Raw genomic sequence first — 19,599 nt, forward strand, 5'->3', positions numbered from 1 at the left:
AAATTTTATGGGAATAATTCTTATTACGACAGAAATAATATTTAAATCTCAAATTTATGTGTATTGAACGCGATTATTTGAAATGAATTCTCTATTTTTCTTCTATATTTAATTTATATGTTTTAGTGGACGGTGTTTTTGTAGGCCGTTTTAAATAAGTAAATTTTGACGGGACGCATATATATATTTACATATTTCTGTCGATTCCCCGCCAATGATTTTCGTACAAATTTTCAATGCAGTGAAATTAACAGATTTTCCCTAGAAAAACCGATTAACCATTCCCATCTATTAAAATTAAATCATCCCGCCAGATGGCATGACGCATTCCAACAATGTGCCGAGTGAAGCAGTTCGCTCACTGTCACTTTTAGACTGTAATTACATGCAGTAAAACTAAGAGGTGTCAGGACCGCAGTTTCGCACATTACCGAAGCTCTGTATCGTGAGGTAAGGTTCATTGTTGCTGAACGTTCCACGTGCATCGTAAATTTGTATTGCATAGTTTCCTCTGACAAGTGTACTTTAATACCAGGGCTTTCGTTTACATAAAAGCAATAGTTTTAGGTTGTCAAATTTATGATTCTCGTCCTGATTTACGAGAGGCAATATGCCTGAGCAATCAACCTCGAATGTTCAAAGAAAAACGCATAATGCCTACTATATACAAGCACATAACATCTACATTTTCACGCCGTAGACATACATTTGCTGGTCAAAATAGGCGAATTGCATTGCTTCTCATGTTTGATCAGTAATAGGAGTGAAATTTTACATACGAACAAGGTTAATTACCAGTAAGTTGGTTCCACTGTAAGGGTGGAATCTAGGTGGAAATGCTTTAAATGTGTAGGGTGATATACCTTGTTCGAGTGGAAGATGAGAACCTGGACCACCCCATTAGAACTCTGCCGATATTTTCTGACCGAGCAAGAGACCAAACTGGATTGTGATGGTGGCGCAGGATATAAAATCGCTACATAGAGAATTTCCACGTATAGAATTATCACATATTGAATCGCCACATATATGATTTCCGTATATGAAATTGCCACATATGGAATCGTTACTTGAAAAATTGCAACATATGGTATCGCTACGTAAAAATTTAAACATGTGGAATGGGATTGTGAAAAATGTACAGGAGGTAGCTCAGGATGGCGGATAAGAGAAGATGAAACAGGAACAATAGCAGGAGGTGAAAAGGCGCTGGGTGCATAATCTAGCTTGCCCGGTATTTACACAGTAATTTTGGTGTCACTGAGGCGTATCCTTGCATATCTAGAAGTCATTAGGTAAGTGAATCGAGGGATTGAAAGTACAACCGGCCTTTTATTCCGCTCTGTACGGTTGTCAACCTTAACGATGCTAGCATGGTCATTAACCATCAAACTTTTTAGCGCATTTCCTCATTTATGGAAAAAAGGCACTATTGTGCTCGTCATGTCCGTCCGTCCGTCAGTCTGTCTGTCCGTGACTTCACGGACGGACAGACGAGAAAATGCGCTCTCTGTCGCTCACTGCAGTAAGTATTGATCTAATTTTTTCTTAGTATACCGTTCGTCAGTAGCCTGTCGCAGGCTTCGCAAAACCCAACCTACAAAGGTCTGGGTTCAGGGTTGATTACGGTAGTGGGGTTGATTACGGTATAGTGGGGTTGATTACGGTATAGTGGGGTTGATTACGGTAGTGGGGTTGATTACGGTAGTGGGGTCGATTACGGTAGTGGGGTTGATTACGGTAGTGGGGTTGATTACGGTAGTGGGGTCGATTACGGTAGTGGGGTTGATTACGGCAGTGGGGTTGATTACGGCGCACCACATTATGTTGCACATCTAACCACTAATTTCACGACAGCTTCCCTCCCGCCTCGACCACATGTGAACCAAGTTTCGTTCTAATCTTCTAATTTTTATATCATCACGAACTGCTCCCATATTAATACCATATCTATATTACCTCAACACACACAATAATATTAACTCAAATGAATCTTATAGCATTTCAGATTACCCAGGGATGAGTCAGGGCGCCGTAAGGAAGTTCATCGCCCGCCGTCGAAGTAGCGGGGAAGACCAAGACGAAATTCCCCTGCCTGGTCCCCCCCGACACAGTTATTTCTCGACCCTTCGAGCCAAGTTTCCCCATCTAGAATTCCCCAACGAAGTGGACACCCTCTTTGAGGATGACTTCTATTTGCCCCCGCGCTCCTGCTTCATGGGAGAGGCTGTACCCATTTTCAACGTTGACGAAAATGGCGTGAGGTATTACCAAAGACCAATAAGCGCTTTGGCTCCCGAGAGGGTGATGAAGATGGCGCGGCCCAACATGGATGACGATTTCTTGCAGCAAATCTCCAAGGAAGATGTCCGGGCTTACTCCAGGATTGTGCAGCATTCGCGCAGCAAGCCTTCCGAAGGTGGGTATCAATCAGGTAAATATTCAATTACCATGAAAATTATTTTATCATGTCTTGCGTACCCGCTATGTTAATTAGGACGAAATGAATGGCTTTGATATTTCGAAAGTAAGTGGAAAAAGCGTGAAAATTAGGTAACTGGATTCTTGACGTTTCAATTTTGTCTTCGTGTTAATTAAATTGATTCTGCATTTAAATCTTTTTTCAAATGCAATTTTTTTATTCTCATACGTGTCTTTGCTGATCTTCTAACAGTTTTTTAGTGCACAATTTGTTTCATTTTCACCAATCACAAATTTGTCGGCATAATATAATACGACTTCTTCGTTGCTTACTATCTGGTGAAGTAAGGTATTCAACCTTGCCCCGTCACCCAATGAGATGGTTAATTTGAAATTATTCAATTAATTTGCATTTTCTATTCTACTTGTATGTCATTAATAGTATTCAGGTATAAAGCAGGCTTCACCATCTTTATCATGAGCCGTTTCTCTATTTCTGCGGCCAAACAAAGCACGCTTAGTTACATGTAGTGACCAAAGTAAACGTTTCTCGTTTATGATTGGCGGATTTAGTTTGGGAAGCCATCAGTGATTGATGAATGGAATAACGGACTCGTAACTATTTTAGATTGTACTGCCTTTGAAGTTATAACGGATTATATATTAGAACTCTTAACAATTTTCTATTGTACGAAGTTATGGTAGCACTCGTTACTATTTTCTATAGCTATGTCCCTGGAGCGCCTGTTCAGCAACGGTATTCACATCTACGGGCTGGACTTCAAGAGGACGCCTCAGGAGTGGGTGCTAGACGAGGCCGAACGAGTCATCAATAGCGTCCGCGAGTGCTACATTGTGGACAAGCGGCACCTGGTGAGGGAAAGAGGGAACTGGTGAGGGAAAGAGAGAACTGGTGAGGGAAAGGGGAAACTGACATCTGGTGAGGGAAAGAGGGAACTGACAGCTGGTGAGGGAAAGAGGGAACTGACAGCTGGTGAGGGAAAGAGGAACTGACATCTGGTGAGGGAAGGGGGAAAGTAGCGAGGAAAAGAGGGAACTGACATCTGGTGAGGGAAAGAGGGAAACTAGCGAGGAAAAGAGAGAACTGAAATCTGGTGAGGGAAAGAGGGAACTGACATCCGGTGAGGGAAAGAGGGAACTGACAGCTGGTGAGGGAAAGAGGGAACTGACATCCGGTGAGGGAAAGAGGGAACTGGGAGGTAGTAACCACCTCCTGGTCAGGAATAAGATTATAGCCACCATTTATGGAAGAGGGACAACCACGAAATGGCAGGGTGAGGAAGACAAGTAACCGCCATCTTGACTGCACTTATTGTGTATCGCCACAAAACTTCCATAGCTGTCAATTCAAACAAATTCATTATTTACATTGAATCTGAGATCACAATTTCATAATTAACATTTTTCTTTACTACGCCTGTCTGCAACACTCTTCTAATCTGCAGTCGTGCAAAGCCTGACTGCACCACTGCTGGATTTTCATTTCATAATTACCATTTTCATTTTTTAGAATATTATGATCCTTTATGATTAATATTATGATCCTTTCCCCCCGGGAGGAGTCAGCGTACCTGTCGGTGGTGGCGTTGGCTCTCCGCGTCATGGTCGTGGGGCAGGGCTACACGCCCGCCGCCAGAGCCATCGCTGCCGCAGCCTTCCCCCAAGACCTGATGGGTGAGACTGACCCCATCAGGGCCTATACTTTCAAAAAAAGTTAAGAGATCGTAAGTTCATCAGCCAATCATTGACGGCCTATCAAGCAAAATCCACCAATCATAGACAAGAAAATAGAGCGTAAGTACTTACGTCCACTTAGCCAGTGTTGAAAGTATGGCCCGAAGAGTCTGATGTTGAAATAATGTTGAAATAAACAATGTCCAACAGTGTAAACTAGAATTAAACATTAATTAAATGACACTTGTCATGAAGATTGCGACATGATGGGTGAGACTGACCCATCAGGAGTCTGATGTTGAAATAATGTTGAATAAACAATTAATGTTCAAAAATTTAAACTAGAATTTCACTTTATTTAAATGACATTTGCCATGAAGATTCCGACATGCTGGGTGATACTGACTCCATCCGGCGTCTGATGCAGAAATAATGTTCAATTAAAATAGAAGTAAACTTTATTTAAATGACATTTGCTATGAAGATTCCGACCCGCAATGTTGATCTCGATTGAAGAAAAATTGCTATAAATTTCTAAACCTGTTATAAATATTAGTTAACCTCAATTGGTCGCGAACTTTGATCATTTTATTTTTAATTGTTTGTTTTATAACTTGGTATTTAAACGAGTTAACAACCTTTATTTACTTGTGTTAATCACAGGGCCTTGGGATGTTGTCCACAACGACGTCGTCGTGTGAGTACCGAGCGCTGAAGGTGATTATCCAGGTGGGGTGATAGCTTAATTTATTTAAGCTTAATTTATTTACCGTAATTTATTACACTATTTCCCCATTTCATCCTTTGCAACTCCCCACTTTGCGAATTGCCAATCCCCACTCTTCCACATCTCCACTCTCCCACATCCCCACTCTTCCACATCCCCACTCTTCCACATCTCCACTCTCCCACATCCCCACTCTCCCACATCCCCACTCTCCCACATCCCCACTCTCCCACATCCCCACTCTCCCACAAACTCTTCCTCCTTTTCTCTACTCTTCCTCCTTTTCTCCATTCTTCCTCCTTTTCTTCACTCTTTCTCCTTCTGCCCACTCTTCGTCCTTCTGCCCACTCCTCCTCCCTTTTCCCTTCTCTCAAAATTTCTCCCCCTCTCTCACCCACCCCTCTGCCCCTCTCCCCCTAGCACCCGCGGGTTCTACGCAGAACCTGTCACCTGTCAAAGAGCTCTGCACAACGTGCAGCTCACTCTCCACCACCTCACCCACGTCCCGGGCCAGTTCAAGGTGACGTTCAAGGCGGCCCGGGAGCAACGGGCCCTGCTGGTCCACCCAGACCGAGGGGTCACGCTCGACTGGGACATCAAGGTGGACTGGGGCGTCAAAGTTACAGGGTTCCCTGAGAAAACTCTCATCTTCAAACCTGCTTTTGCTCAATACTGCTTGAGGTAAGTAGCATATTTTAAGGGTGTGATCCTGCTTGGGGTTAGCAAGTTGCAAGGGTGTGATCCTGCTTAGGGTTAGTAAGTTGCAAGGGTGTGATCCTACTTGAGGTTAGTAAGGGTGCCATCCTACTTGAGGAAAGTAACTTGTAAGGATGTTATCCCACTTGAGGTAAGTAGGGTGCGATCAGGGCTCTAGAGAACCCGAGGTATGGAACTTTAACAAATCAAACTTATATAACATAATATAATATTATATAATTTAATACAATATAATATAATATAATATGTTTTAATTTATTATATAATAAATCAACAAAATGTATAATTGAATCTTTCCAGTTTCATGTATTAAAATCGTTTTTCACTCTTCAATAACTCGGCATTAACTTTATGAAATGATAATATCTATAGTATATTATAATACTTGCAATCATGTGGAAAATATGCACAACAAATTTTATATACAATATAGATACTAATAAAATAACGTAGATATTATATATTACGCATATCATTATGCTATTAATAATAAATAAAATAAAAATGTTTTAAAATAAAATAAAATATTAATATATTTTATATTTACTTATTTTATATTTCATTTTATTTATGTTATAATAAATAAAATAAATAATATGTGGTCAGGATCAGCTCCCCCAAAGGCCGACTCACCGCAGAGGCGCTCCAGGCTGCAGTCATCACCTTCGTCGTCTGCACGAACGCTGCGCTACTCAGACGCGAGTGAGCCCCTATATAATTTGTTAACTAGATGATGTTTTGAATTATTGTTACTTATAAAACACTTTAAATATTCGATAACGGGACTTTTTTTATGTTTAAAATTAAATGATTGATACAATCAGTAGTTTATATTTTCATCTAACTAGTTTAAAAGGATTTAGATATATTGTTAAATGACTAATATGAAACTAAACAAGATGAATTAATTTAGATATTTAATTTGCAATACATGAATTGAATGCGCTTAGATACCTCGTGTTATTACTGAAATTTGTTAATTTCAATGGTGTTCTGGGTAACTGTTAAGCTTTACACTGAAATAATATGTTAATAGGATTATTTTAACTCATTTTAATTAGGTTAACAGTTAATCCCAAAATTTTAAGAGACTTCTCTATTTACATTCACCCAATAAAATTTTATTGAGAGTAATTAAATACATGAAATTATTCAAGACATTTAGCCAAGTTGAACAACTTTAGTCTAAATGCATGTAATTGCAACTTGTTCTTGTGTGGACACTATTAGCTAAAGCTTGCATTTATTTTTCAATACTTTCCGATCCTGCGATCCTTTAATTAAATCCTTCTCATTCAACATCCACTTTTTCCTATTTTTAACTTCTCTTTTTCTTCCGTACATCTCCGTACTAACGTGAATTAAATTCTGATCTTTACCTTTAAATTTTAAAAATATAGTAAATATTTTTACTTAATAGTTGCGCTTTACTTGATTGCTCCGTACCTGTACTGAGAGAAATAAGCGACACTTTGGCCAAATAGCGAAGAACTTTTTGCAGGTCATCCTTGTCCAGTTTGGTACGATAAACGGGCGGATCAGTGCTACGTTCGCTATTAGTTCGTTCTCTTAGTTAGAATCAGTATTTAGGTGTGTCGCTATTTAGACAATTTAAGTCATAAATTTTTCTGTATGTGACCGTACGAACTGTGCAGCTACGGTCCCGCTTTGTATTTCGTACAAATGCTACGCCGCTGCATACGCTACTACTCATGGCTGCTGAACTACAAGCCTCTGCTGTCCTCCTACCTCTTTGCTGTCCATAAGCACCTGGAAGGACAGTGTCACTTCCACCTGGCCTCTAACTGGAAAGAGAAGAAAGGGGAATACAAGTTCCACTTTCACCGAGTCAGAGGACTCTTTCAGGACTTCGAGTTGGCGCTCCGACCTATAGAGAAGGAGTTCAGCGCCAGTGGCTGTGTGGCGGGTAAGTTACACTTAGTTCCTTAGTATTTGTTTGTTTGGGACATAGCAGTCCCAGGCCACGATGGATCGCCGCCTCTGATTATCGGTCATCCGCCCTCATTTGGGCCACCTGATGCAGTATGCTGTTGCTTGCTTCTCGCCGCTGGTAGTATTGCAGGGGAGGTCGATCTGGGACTGTGCCCAGGAACACGTCCAGTTGTCTCGTGGAGGTCTCCAGGGTGAACTCCCCCTCTCTTAGATCCCTTGGTAGGGCGTTGAACAGCCTTGGCCCTGCCACGGAAAGTGATCCTTCCCGCAGGGATTGGAATCTGACTGCGGATCTGTTACGTAGTGGGGGGGTATCTTGCACAGTCTCTCCCTTCTCTCGTTGTGATATGTCTTAATCCTGAAGGTCTCGCTCCCGAAGTTTGGCTCCATTCCAATTATAATTTTCCATGTGTACGGAATGACATACCTCTCCCGTCTCCTCTGCAGCGAGTACAGACCCAGTCGCTGCAACCTCTCCTAGTAGTTAAACTTCTCCATCCCTCTGATCCTGGAAGTGAAGGTTCGTTGGACTCCTTCCAGTTGCCGTATTGCGCCTAGTGTGAACGGAGTCCAGAGCTGGCAGCAGTATTCAAGGATAGGTATTACAAGGGCTCTGAAGAGTGTGATCATCGGTTCCGTTTCTCTCGTTCTGAACGTCCGCCAGATTACCCCATCTGTCGTCTACCTCTTGCGGTTATTGCCGGTATGTGATCACCAAAATTGATCTGATTGTTCATCAACACTCCTAGATCGCGAACGAGTCGCTTCTCTACGATTTCCGAGCTGTCAGGTGCCAGGTAGCGGTGATCCATTCCAGCTCTTCCGGTTCCTCGGTACCTCAGGACCCGAAACTTGGTCCGGTTGAACTGCATGTTGTTCACTAGAGCCCAGTCATATATTGCAGAGAGGTCTTCTTGCAACCTCTCACTGTCCGTCCTGTCCGTGACGGTCATTAATATCCTGGTGTCCGCGAATGACGATGCAATGGCGTGGTTCACTGCCACATCTATGTCGGCGATGTGGATGAGGAAGAGGATTGGGCCGAGTACCGTTCCCTCTGGTACTCCACTCTTCACCCTAGCCACGCTCGATCTCGAGCCTCCAACACCTACAGCTTGTAGTCTTTCTGTTAGGAAGCTGTGGATCCATGCCAGCAATTCACAACCGACCCCCAGTAGTCGTAATTTTCTGAAGAGCACGTCATGGTCAACTTTGTCTAACGCTTTCGCGAAGTCCAAATACACCACGTCCACCCCGGCCCCCTCCTCCAGCATGGCCAGGATTTGGTGGTGATGCTCCAGTAACTGAGACAAACAAGAGCGATTTCGTCTAAAACCATGTTGCCTTCTGTTGAAAAAGGTCAGCCTCCTCCATGTACTGCACCAACCTTCTGGCAACGACCTTCTCAAATATATTTTGATTACGTGTGATGTTAATGTAACCGGCCTTTAGTTCTGGGGTTTATCTCTTGCACCTCCTTTGAAGATTGGGGTTATTAGCCCTAATTTTAGGTCAGGCGAATGAGCAAGACTTTGTCCCGAATAACTATGCCCGTTTTTGACTTAGTTCAAAAAGCGATGCACTTTTTGACTTGGCACAATATTCAGCCTTTTGCACAATATTCAGCCTACGCACAGTCACCACGAAGTCGCTACGAGATGGCGAAGCTCTACGAGAAGACTATCCACTTCCCCACGACGTACGTGAACTGCCTGGCGCAGGCCTACCGCGGCTACCACGGCATCGCCCTCTGCGACCAATGGCTCAGGTCCTGGAACTACAAGGAAGAGGTCACGCTCATCTACTTCCTGAAGCAGATCAAGCTCTGGAAGCGTGAGTGTTAAACGTGCGGAAATATGAGTGTTCAAGGCCTGGAGTGCTCAAGACCTGAAAGTGTGAGTGTCCAAGGTCTGGAAGTGTGATTGTTCAAGGTCTGCAAGTGTGAGTGTTCAAGGTCTGCAAGTGTGAGTGTTCAAGGTCTGCAAGTGTGAGTGTTCAAGGTCTGCATGTGTGAGTGTTCAAGGTCTGCATGTGTGAGTGTTCAAGGTCTGCAAGTGTGATTGTTCAAGGTCTGCAAGTGTGGGTGTTCAAGGTCTGGCAACGTGGCAAGTGTGAGCGTTCCAAGGTCTGGCAAGTGTGAGTGTTCCAAGGTCTGGCAAGTGTGAGTGTTCCAATGTCTGGCAAGTGTGAGTGTTCAAGGTCTGGCAAGTGTGAGTGTTCAAGGTCTGGCAAGTGTGAGTGTTCAAGGTCTGGCAAGTGTGAGTGTTCAAGGTCTGGCAAGTGTGAGTGTTCAAGGTCTGGCAAGTGTGAGTNGGAAGTGTGAGTGTTCAAGGTCTGGAAGTGTGAGTGTTCAAGGTCTGGAAGTGTGAGTGTTCAAGGTCTGGAAGTGTGAGTGTTCAAGGTCTGGAAGTGCGAGTTTCCAAGGTCTGGAAGTGCGAGTTTCCAAGGTTTGGAAGAGCGGGTTTTCGTTTGTGTTGAACGTGTGTGAATTGAAGGAATGAAACTGTGAATATTCAAGTTCCATCATCGACTAACTGGAGCAAATATTGCTGTGAAATTGTAAGCGTCAATGGGCGTGGAAATGGGAGTGTTGCAGGGCTGTAGGTGTGGGTGCTGAAAGTGTTATGTTTACCGATTTCGCCTGTGGCGCCGACACTAGTTTCGTCTGTCGCAGTCTGCGTGCAGCAGGATGTAAATCGGGGGGATCGATGCCTGCGGCTGTGCCAGCTGATGCTGGTGGAGGACCGCCTCGAGAAGAACCTCAGCGAGGCCGCTTTGAGCCCCGGGGGCCTTGCCTGCGTCAACATCATGATGGCCCAGGTCCTCTCAAATCGTACTCTGTCGGCCCTCTTCTCTCCTCTGAATTCCCTCTCCCTCCTCTAACTTCCCTCTCCCTCCTCTGACTTCCCTCCTCCCTTCTCTGTCGGCCCTCCCCTCTCCTCTGAATTCCCTCTCCCTCCTCTGACTTCCCTCTCCCTCCTCTGACTTCCCTCTCCCTCCTCTGACTTCCCTCTNCCCTCTCCTCTGACTGCCCCTCTCCTCTGACTGCCCCTCTCCTCTGACTGCCCCTCTCCTCTGACTGCCCCTCTCCTCTGACTGCCCCTCTCCTCTGACTGCCCCTCTCCTCTGACTGCCCCTCTCCTCTGACTGCCCCTCTCCTCTGACTGCCCCTCTCCTCTGACTGCCCCTCTCCTCTGACTGCCCCTCTCCTCTGACTGCCCCTCTCCTCTGACTGCCCCTCTCCTCTGACTGCCCCTCTCCTCTGACTGCCCCTCTCCTCTGACTGCCCCTCTCCTCTGACTGCCCCTCTCCTCTGACTGCCCCTCTCCTCTGACTGCCCCTCTCCTCTGACTGCCCCTCTCCTCTGACTGCCCCTCTCCTCTGACTGCCCCTCTCCTCTGACTGCCCCTCTCCTCTGACTGCCCCTCTCCTCTGACTGCCCCTCTCCTCTGACTGCCCCTCTCCTCTGACTGCCCCTCTCCTCTGACTGCCCCTCTCCTCTGACTGCCCCTCTCCTCTGACTGCCCCTCTCCTCTGACTGCCCCTCTCCTCTGACTGCCCCTCTCCTCTGACTGCCCCTCTCCTCTGACTGCCCCTCTCCTCTGACTGCCCCTCTCCTCTGACTGCCCCTCTCCTCTGACTGCCCCTCTCCTCTGACTGCCCCTCTCCTCTGACTGCCCCTCTCCTCTGACTGCCCCTCTCCTCTGACTGCCCCTCTCCTCTGACTGCCCCTCTCCTCTGACTGCCCCTCTCCTCTGACTGCCCCTCTCCTCTGACTGCCCCTCTCCTCTGACTGCCCCTCTCCTCTGACTGCCCCTCTCCTCTGACTGCCCCTCTCCTCTGACTGCCCCTCTCCTCTGACTGCCCCTCTCCTCTGACTGCCCCTCTCCTCTGACTGCCCCTCTCCTCTGACTGCCCCTCTCCTCTGACTGCCCCTCTCCTCTGACTGCCCCTCTCCTCTGACTGCCCCTCTCCTCTGACTGCCCCTCTCCTCTGACTGCCCCTCTCCTCTGACTGCCCCTCTCCTCTGACTGCCCCTCTCCTCTGACTGCCCCTCTCCTCTGACTGCCCCTCTCCTCTGACTGCCCCTCTCCTCTGACTGCCCCTCTCCTCTGACTGCCCCTCTCCTCTGACTGCCCCTCTCCTCTGACTGCCCCTCTCCTCTGACTGCCCCTCTCCTCTGACTGCCCCTCTCCTCTGACTGCCCCTCTCCTCTGACTGCCCCTCTCCTCTGACTACCCCTCTCCTCTACCCCTTTCATATTAAGTCCCCTCACGCTCTCTAGCCCTTATTTGATATTTCTACTTGAGCGATAGTTTAATTAATTATATTCCTTATTAGTCATATTATTTATAGATATAACGGCTTCATTGTCTTACAAATTGATTATCAATTTTTTATTGTTGCTTCCTGGTGCTTTCTTGATGTTTTCCGTCGACTTTCCTTATTTCTTATCAATTCCTCGTCCACTCCTCGTCCATACCTCACCCCTACCCCCGGCAGGTATGCCACTACAAGGCCGCGTGGCTGCAGACGCGTCAGTACGACACGCTCTCCGTCGACCACGAGAACGACGTTCGCTGCATCATGTGGCAGCAACGCCTCTACAGCAGGGTACGTCGTGGGGTACTGGGGTACGTCGCGGGGTACTGGGGTACGTCGCGGGGTACTGGGGCACGTCGCGGGGTACTGGGGTACGTCGCGGGGTACTGGGGTACGTCGCGGGGTACTGGGGTACGTCGCGGGGTACTGGGGTACACGTCGCGGGGTACTGGGGTACACGTCGCGAGGTACTGCAGTACGTTGGGGGTACTGGGATACGTCGCGGGGTACTGGGATACGTCGCGGGGTACTGGGATACGTCGCGGGGTACTGGGATACGTCGCGGGGTACTGGGGTACGTCGCGGGGTACTGGGATACGTCATGTGGCATCTGCGCCTTTACAAAAAGGTACATACGTCCATAGTTGAACGCCTCGTTCCTTGGCGGCGTTTGCTCTGGCTTATTGCAGTCAGAGAAATTAATGAAACTTTGTCCAAACAGCGATGCAGATGTTGCCTTCTTGTGGGTCATCATTATCAAGTTTGGCTCGGAAATAAGTCATGGCAGCAGTGCTACGTGCAGAATGTGCGTCAGCAGCGTCACTAGTTCGACTACATAACCGATTTATTTTCATGAGTTTTTGGTATCTCTCAATGTCTCAAACATCACTGGCTTTGTCACAGAGTTCCCTGCGTGAAACCTTATCCAGCTTAAAATAATTTCAATTGTTTTATTTAAACTGTTGATACAATTCACTATATAGATTACAAGTTCCGTGTATTTTTAATTATTTCTAGCTACACTATTTTCTATTAACATTCTCTACTCACAAAGTGTCTGCTCGTTTGCAGTTACAGACGAATGAGCAGAGCTGGGCAGCGCTACTTTGAAATGTAGTGGCCGCTGCCGCTACCGCTACATGCTATAAATGTAGCGGGCTCTACCGCTACCGCTACAATTGTTTAAATGTAGCGCCGCTACCGCTACTGAAAATGTAGCGGCTGTTAGTAGCGGCTGCTACATGTAGCGTGCTACTGCCCACCTCTGCCAATGAATTAATGCAATTTACTATCTACAGTATTATTAAATAATGAAGTCATCCTAACGCCGTTGTTCTCCGTCGCTGCAGCGCAGTCGCTGCGTGCGCGTTGCGCTGTTGCTGCTCAAGTCAAGACAGCAGGAACGGCCGCTGATGTCGCGCGCTTGCCTCCTGAGCTGCACGAAGAAACTCTTCGCTGACGCTGTCCTTCAGGCTATCTTGGAGCAGAACCAGCGCAGGGTCAGGCAAGATCTTTGCTTTATTTTATCTGCAAGGACCTGAAATCCATCAGAATTGCACAGATATATAAGCTGGAGCTATAAGATAGAAGATTTATTTATTTTGGTTGTTCCGCTCCTAATGCAGAGAAGATGCGCTGAATTTCGGTTTCCGGGTTGTCTGGACGAATATAATGTAGTTTATCATCAGCCCAGTGGAATCTTTACACTAAACTCGACTGCTCATTCATTCCCCAGCACTAATTCTTTACCTCCCCAGCACTAATTCTTCACCTCCCCAGCACTAATTCTTCACCTCCCCAGCACTAATTCTTCACCTCCCCAGCACTAATTCTTCACCTCCCCAATACTAATTCTTCACCTCCCCAGCACTAATTCTTCACCTCCCCAGCACTAATTCTTCACCTCCCCAGCACTAATCCTCCACCTCCCCAGCCCGTGACGCAGGTGCTGGTCACCCTGATGGACCTCCTCCCCCTCGCCCTCCACCCGTGGTTGGTCCCTAGTCGCTCCTTCTTCGGTCCCACGACCTACAACCTCATCGTCCCCCAGGATGAGACCGTCCACCTCAACTACATCTTCGCAATGCTCTTCTACGGCACCGCTCTCATCTATTTCGCGATGCACAGGTTAACTATGACAGTCTAAACGATTTTATCGGAGAAAAATTTTGTCAGTTATGGAAAGATCGGGTTCCAAAGACCCGATCCCTTGTGGATCAAGTCACGAAAAGTTCAGGAATCGGCAACAGGCCATGGGCCTATTTCTTCAGTGCCGACACTTCTATTCTATTCTATTCTAATGCTCTTCTACGGCAACGCTCTCATCTATTTTGCGATGAACAGATTAACTATGACAGTCTAAACGATTTTATTGAAGAAAAATTTCGATTTTTATTATAAATAAATACTCATTCACCCTTTTAATTATTTTTCGTAATTTCAGGCAAATGGTGATAAATTTTAAGAACTGTTTCACTGATGATACACTTAGTGCTTATTCGATTGTGGTTCCGACGTAATTCCTCGACTGTTAGTTCGACGTGGGCCCTCTGCCTGATGGTTTTGATCTATCTAATGAGACTAGGTCACAATATAACAAAATATTTTCGAATTCACGACCCTAACAACAGGTAACAAGTGAATTGGTTTCGTTTAGGACAAGAATGTCTACGGCCATGGATACACCAAAAACCATCTTGCCAATTCGGCTTCTAGGACAGCGGGGTGAACTCTGCACCGACTCAGTGCGTTTGTAATGCGGAAGCAGTACACTGCTTCTTCTTCCTGTGTTCACCGCAATGTCTGTATTTCATTAACCTGTATTACTACCTTACAACAGTCTACCTTCAGCGACACCAGATCTAAAAAATTACTCTCTGTCAACGCTTAACTTAAGCCAGCATTTCAGGACCATGGCCTCCAGGGTGGAGGCTGAGGATGCCGACCTGAAGGAGACCTTCCGCCTCAACGGCCGCTACTTCCTGACGCTGTCTATGCTGTACCTTGCCGACGACGCTGTCGCTGCTGCCGTCGTGCGCACCGTCGCTGATTTCGCCTTGGTTTTCTCGAAATGCTTCATAAATCGTGAGAACCCTCAATAAATTTCTTAACGCGATAGACGCGTTAAGAAATTTATTGCACCCCTTGACACGTATTGTAAGGTGGTTGTGCTCGATCCGAGTTTCATGTTAGTCTGAATATGGTAACTGGTTACCACTCACACATACGGAGCACACGTAAACAATTAATTACTTAACCCTTCTCCCGCCTAGCCCAGGCGATATCCTACTAATCATTTAATTCTCCCTCACCCCACCTGGTAATTATTTCATCCTCCCTCACCCCGCAGCCCACGTGACCCCCTACTCATCCCCGGTGGGGCGGCACACTGCGGTGGTGAGCTGTCACTCCCTCCTGCTGCCGCTGCTGTGGGAGCTCGCGGCCTCCGAGGACCACAGCGGGGACCTCTTCTCTGGTGGTGCGTTAGAATGAGTGTGGTGCGTTAGAATGAGTGTGGTGCGTTAGAATGAGTGTGGTTCGTTAGAATGAGTGTGGTGCGTTAGAATGAGTGTGGTGCGTTAGAATGAGTGTGGTGCGTTAGAATGAGTGTGGTGCGTTAGAATGAGTGTGGTGCGTTAGTATGAGTATGGTGCAGTTGTTTGTTCAGCCCTCGGGCTCTGAAATAAATGGTTGTGGTCTGTGTCGCAGTCGCCTGGGTGATGCTTGTCCTTCCGGAAGGACATAGGGTTTCTGGGAGGATGTGGTAATTCTAGGTAGGCAGTGCAGTTCATGATCCTTCATGTCCTGAGATATATGGTTTAGAGTTGTTAACTGACATATTATGGTCTGCGTCGCAGCTCACTAAGTAAAGGTGGTTTTTCTGTGGGTGGTGCAGTTCCTCATCCCTCATGTCAAAAAATGTAAAGTTTGGGAGCCAACTGGGCCATGTTATTGTCTGTGTCGCAGTTGACGCGGTGAAGGTGGATGAAGTGCACCTGCCTCTAAGTCTGGAGGAATTAAACGTAAGGTTCGACCCCGACACCGTGTCCTTGTACAAGGCGGCGCTGAACAAAGTCCAGTTGGAGCACGAGGTGAAGATTCCTCTGGATAACGTGAAGAGGACAGCCCTTCAGCGACGCCCGCACACACGCACGTAAGTCCATGTTCATAAATATGCTAGGTTGAGTTTGATAAATATGCTAGGTTGGGTACTATAAATATGCTAGGTTGAGTTTGAACTAGCCATACCCTCAGAGAAATGAACAAGACTGCCCAAATAGCTATGTACATTTGGCCTTTGTGGGTCAAACTGAACCATTTCAGCTCGGTAAAGGGGCGTATCAGTGCCACGCGCAGAAATTATCACTGTTTGGACAATATGATCAATTCATTTTTATGTGTGTGAGGTCGCACCTTGTAAGAGATCGTGGCTCAGGTATATATATTCTGGTCTATCTGGTAAATAGGTATATCATTGTATATACGTGGTGAAGGTAAATAAATATACGTCGTATGCTTATATATCTGTTGATCGGGAGTTGAACACGAGCAACGGTTTTTACTATGGGATGTACTACTAGTTTCAGTCTGAGGAATAGCTGCAGGAACGAAAATGGAATCGTGCAAGAAAAATGTTACGGAAGGAATCACATCTGAGACCTTATCAGTTAATTTGATTCTTGTAAAATAAAATAAATATATCGCGCCATGAAGCAAGATAAAGGTAATGAAGATTCGTGCGCACTATCTATTATTACTTGAGTCTATTTTGCAATTCGCCTCGAATTATTGAAACCAACGAGTTCAAATATCATCATTACACTTCAAATTCCACCGCAATGCTCAACCCAGGGACGCATGCTGTCCTTCCAGGCAAATGACTTTGAAATAACGATTACTGATGATTACTGAACAACGTGAAACAACAACGATGATTACTACGTTTATGATATCATCGATTAATGTTATTTAAACGTTAGAAACCCGATGGGTAACCAGATTACCTTCGTCCCAACTTACAGTTGAGTGTTAATGATGTGGTAGAGATGATGCCCTAAAGTTTTACCCGTTTTCAACAAATATTTTCTCCCAGGATGCCAGAAGGAAGATCCCAGAAGGAAGATCACGCCTTACAATTTCATAACCGTTTACTGTCTTTCATAACCGTCTTCGTTTGCTCCCCAGGTTGAAACTGGACTTGTATGACGTCTCAGAAGTCATCCCTTTGAACGCCGAATTGGACTACCGTCCCCACATGCCGGGGCTCGACGAATACGGCAAGACTTTTCGTGTCGAGTACTTCATCGACTTACAGGAATGCACACCTCAGGACACGCACGCCCTCTACACCGACGCCTTCGTGGCGCAGATCATTGATAATTTCGAAGATAAACTTGTAGGACCACCCCAGGGACTCCAGCAGGAGCTAGACGCCCTCCTTGCGGTTGTCACCGAACACAGCAGCATTATCCTGCAGGTGCTCAAGCGGCGCAGCAAGAAAGTCATCCCACTCGTCCCCTATGACGTGTGAGTGGACGGCGGGTATCCTGAACTGTCGTGTGCACCATGACGTGTCGTGTGCACCATGACGTGTCGTGTGCACCATGACGTGTCGTGTGCACCATGACGTGTCGTGTACACCATGACGTGTCGTGTACGCCATGACGTGTCGTGTACGCCATGACGTGTCGTGTACACCATGACGTGTCGTGTGCGCCATGACGTGTCGTGTGCGCCATGACGTGTCGTGTGCGCCATGACGTGTCGTGTGCACCATGACGTGTCGTGTGCACCATGACGTGTCGTGTGCACCATGACGTGTGTGCACCATAACATTTCGTGTGCATCATGGATGTCGTATGCACCCAGACGTGTCGTGTGCACCCTGACGTGTCGTGTGCACCCTGACGTGTCGTGTGCCTACTGACGTGTCGTGTGCACCATGACGTGTCGTGTGCCCCATGTCGTGGGTGCAAACTACGTAATTTTATCAACACTCTTCATTTTTATTTTTACTACCTTCTCATCTTCCTCTTCCTTATAATACCGTCGCATTTTTCCTTCTCTCTTTGGCCTTTCTTAACCAATTCTCCCTTTTATGCTTCTTTCTACTATATAGTACACTACCCGCCACTCATCCTCTACCCGCTCCCGCAGGCCGATGCCTTCAAAGATCAGCAGGTCAGGGGTACGTCGTACCCTGGAGGAAGGGGCAGCTTCCCACGAGGGCATGACGACCATTGAGCGCCTCGTCCGACGCCTGCACGCCCTCGACGTCTCCTTCAATTACGGGGAGCTGGTCAGTCTACTACGGGGGCACCTGATGACTCTGAATAAGACGATTGAGGAGAAGAAACAATTGTGGCATATCAACAACTAGCAGGGATAGATAAATGTTCAATTTGGAAGGCGACCAAATCGACGCGGAAGGCGACCAAGTCGATGCGGAAGGCGACCAAGTCGATGCGGAAGGCGACTAAGTCGATGCGGAAGGCGACCAAGTCGATGCGGAGAAGTAGAAGTTGGAACTCGCACAACTGAATAGTCCACTGACCATCGACATCGAACCTCATGAACTTATTCTGTAATTAACCCTTGTTAGAACGTTCAGGACTTAGAATTTCCAGACAGCTGAATTCCCTGAATTCTTTACTTGATATCAAACGTTGTTAGCAGGACTTCTAAACCCCATCTCAACGTTGGGCATCATATGAATTGGCTTTGTTTTGTTATCAGTTTTGCAATTTTCAATTATCGATTGGATACGTTAACACGTGAAACTAAATAAACAACAAAAAACTTACTATATGTGTGATGTCAATCCCATGTTTAACAGTTTTTCATATGTTATTGCATGAATATATTGTTAATGTTACACGAATGTTTCGATTGTTTTCTTCTGAAAATATAAATGCCTATCATTTGAATTCCATGGCTTTTGTCACCCTTCTTGTGTTAAGAGAATATCATATTATTGCGGTGACGTTCATTGAGACATTTGCAGCCGTTTGAAAACTGCTCGTAACAGCAAGCAAATTTTCTGCAGCAAACACAAATGTGTATTTCACAAATAGAACCCCATTTAGTGAACCAATATGTTTTTAAACTGTTTTAACTGCTTCAGCACTAGAAACCTAGGACGTCTCGGGCAAATTTACGGCCGGACTCGTGGCCGGTCTCATGGTCAATCTCCAAATTCAATTATCAAGTAATATCTCCCAAACTAATGAACGCAGCTCAATGAAACTTGGAACATGTATTCATCAGAACCAAACGGTGATTTTTAGCTCGTAAAAATTTTTAAATTTCACCTTCATTCCTGAGTTATATTGCGATAAAGGCCGAAATTCGCAGTAATCAAAGAATGTCGTCCTAACTATTGAACAGATTCGAACGAAATTTTGAATTTACAGTCCTAACCACCGAACGGTAATGTTTAGCTCGTGAAAATTTATTCCATCGTGCCTTTGTTTGCAGGTTCTTATACATTCCTGATTCCTAGTTGTGGTTTATATACATTCCTAACTAACAGTGATTTTTAGGCTTTTGAAAAAATTTTGGATAATACCTTCGTTTGCGATTTTTTTTTTCATTTCACCGTCATTTTTGATTTCACACTTACTTATATTCGGCCCGTATCGCCGGATCATTTGTCGCTTTAATTCGCGGCGATCAAGAAATTTCTTCTAAACTACAGAACAGATTTCAACGAAACTTTGTATATAAATACCCAATCTCTCAACGGCGATGTTTAACTCGTGAAA

At 45.8% G+C, this 19,599-nt stretch overlaps 1 protein-coding gene across 1 annotated transcript; it reads left to right on the forward strand.

Moving 5' to 3' along the window:
* Positions 1 to 329: 329 nt before the first annotated feature.
* LOC108667030 lies at positions 330 to 18,762 on the forward strand. Its single transcript, XM_018154012.2, has 18 exons — positions 330 to 450; positions 2,001 to 2,419; positions 3,149 to 3,294; positions 4,002 to 4,116; positions 4,780 to 4,813; positions 5,264 to 5,524; positions 6,167 to 6,262; positions 7,216 to 7,487; positions 9,140 to 9,346; positions 10,188 to 10,333; positions 12,017 to 12,127; positions 13,186 to 13,335; positions 13,770 to 13,963; positions 14,745 to 14,920; positions 15,186 to 15,314; positions 15,803 to 15,989; positions 17,021 to 17,362; positions 17,993 to 18,762. The coding sequence occupies exons 2-18, from the start codon at positions 2,020 to 2,022 to the stop codon at positions 18,213 to 18,215; spliced, it is 3,189 nt and encodes a 1,062-aa protein (XP_018009501.1). The 5' UTR covers positions 330 to 450; positions 2,001 to 2,019; the 3' UTR covers positions 18,216 to 18,762.
* Positions 18,763 to 19,599: the final 837 nt, after the last annotated feature.

Source organism: Hyalella azteca, unplaced genomic scaffold (assembly GCF_000764305.2).
Source record: "Hyalella azteca isolate HAZT.00-mixed unplaced genomic scaffold, Hazt_2.0.2 contig13303, whole genome shotgun sequence".
Lineage (NCBI taxonomy): Eukaryota > Metazoa > Arthropoda > Malacostraca > Amphipoda > Hyalellidae > Hyalella > Hyalella azteca.

Bases quoted from the DNA above. Each gene is read 5' to 3' on its own strand.
- LOC108667030 (XM_018154012.2), top strand. From the start codon at position 2,020: ATGAGTCAGGGCGCCGTAAGGAAGTTCATCGCCCGCCGTCGAAGTAGC. The intron at 12,128-13,185 runs GTACGTCGTGGG...CCGTCGCTGCAG, and splicing joins AGCAACGCCTCTACAGCAGG to CGCAGTCGCTGCGTGCGCGT. The intron at 13,964-14,744 runs GTTAACTATGAC...CCAGCATTTCAG, and splicing joins ATCTATTTCGCGATGCACAG to GACCATGGCCTCCAGGGTGG.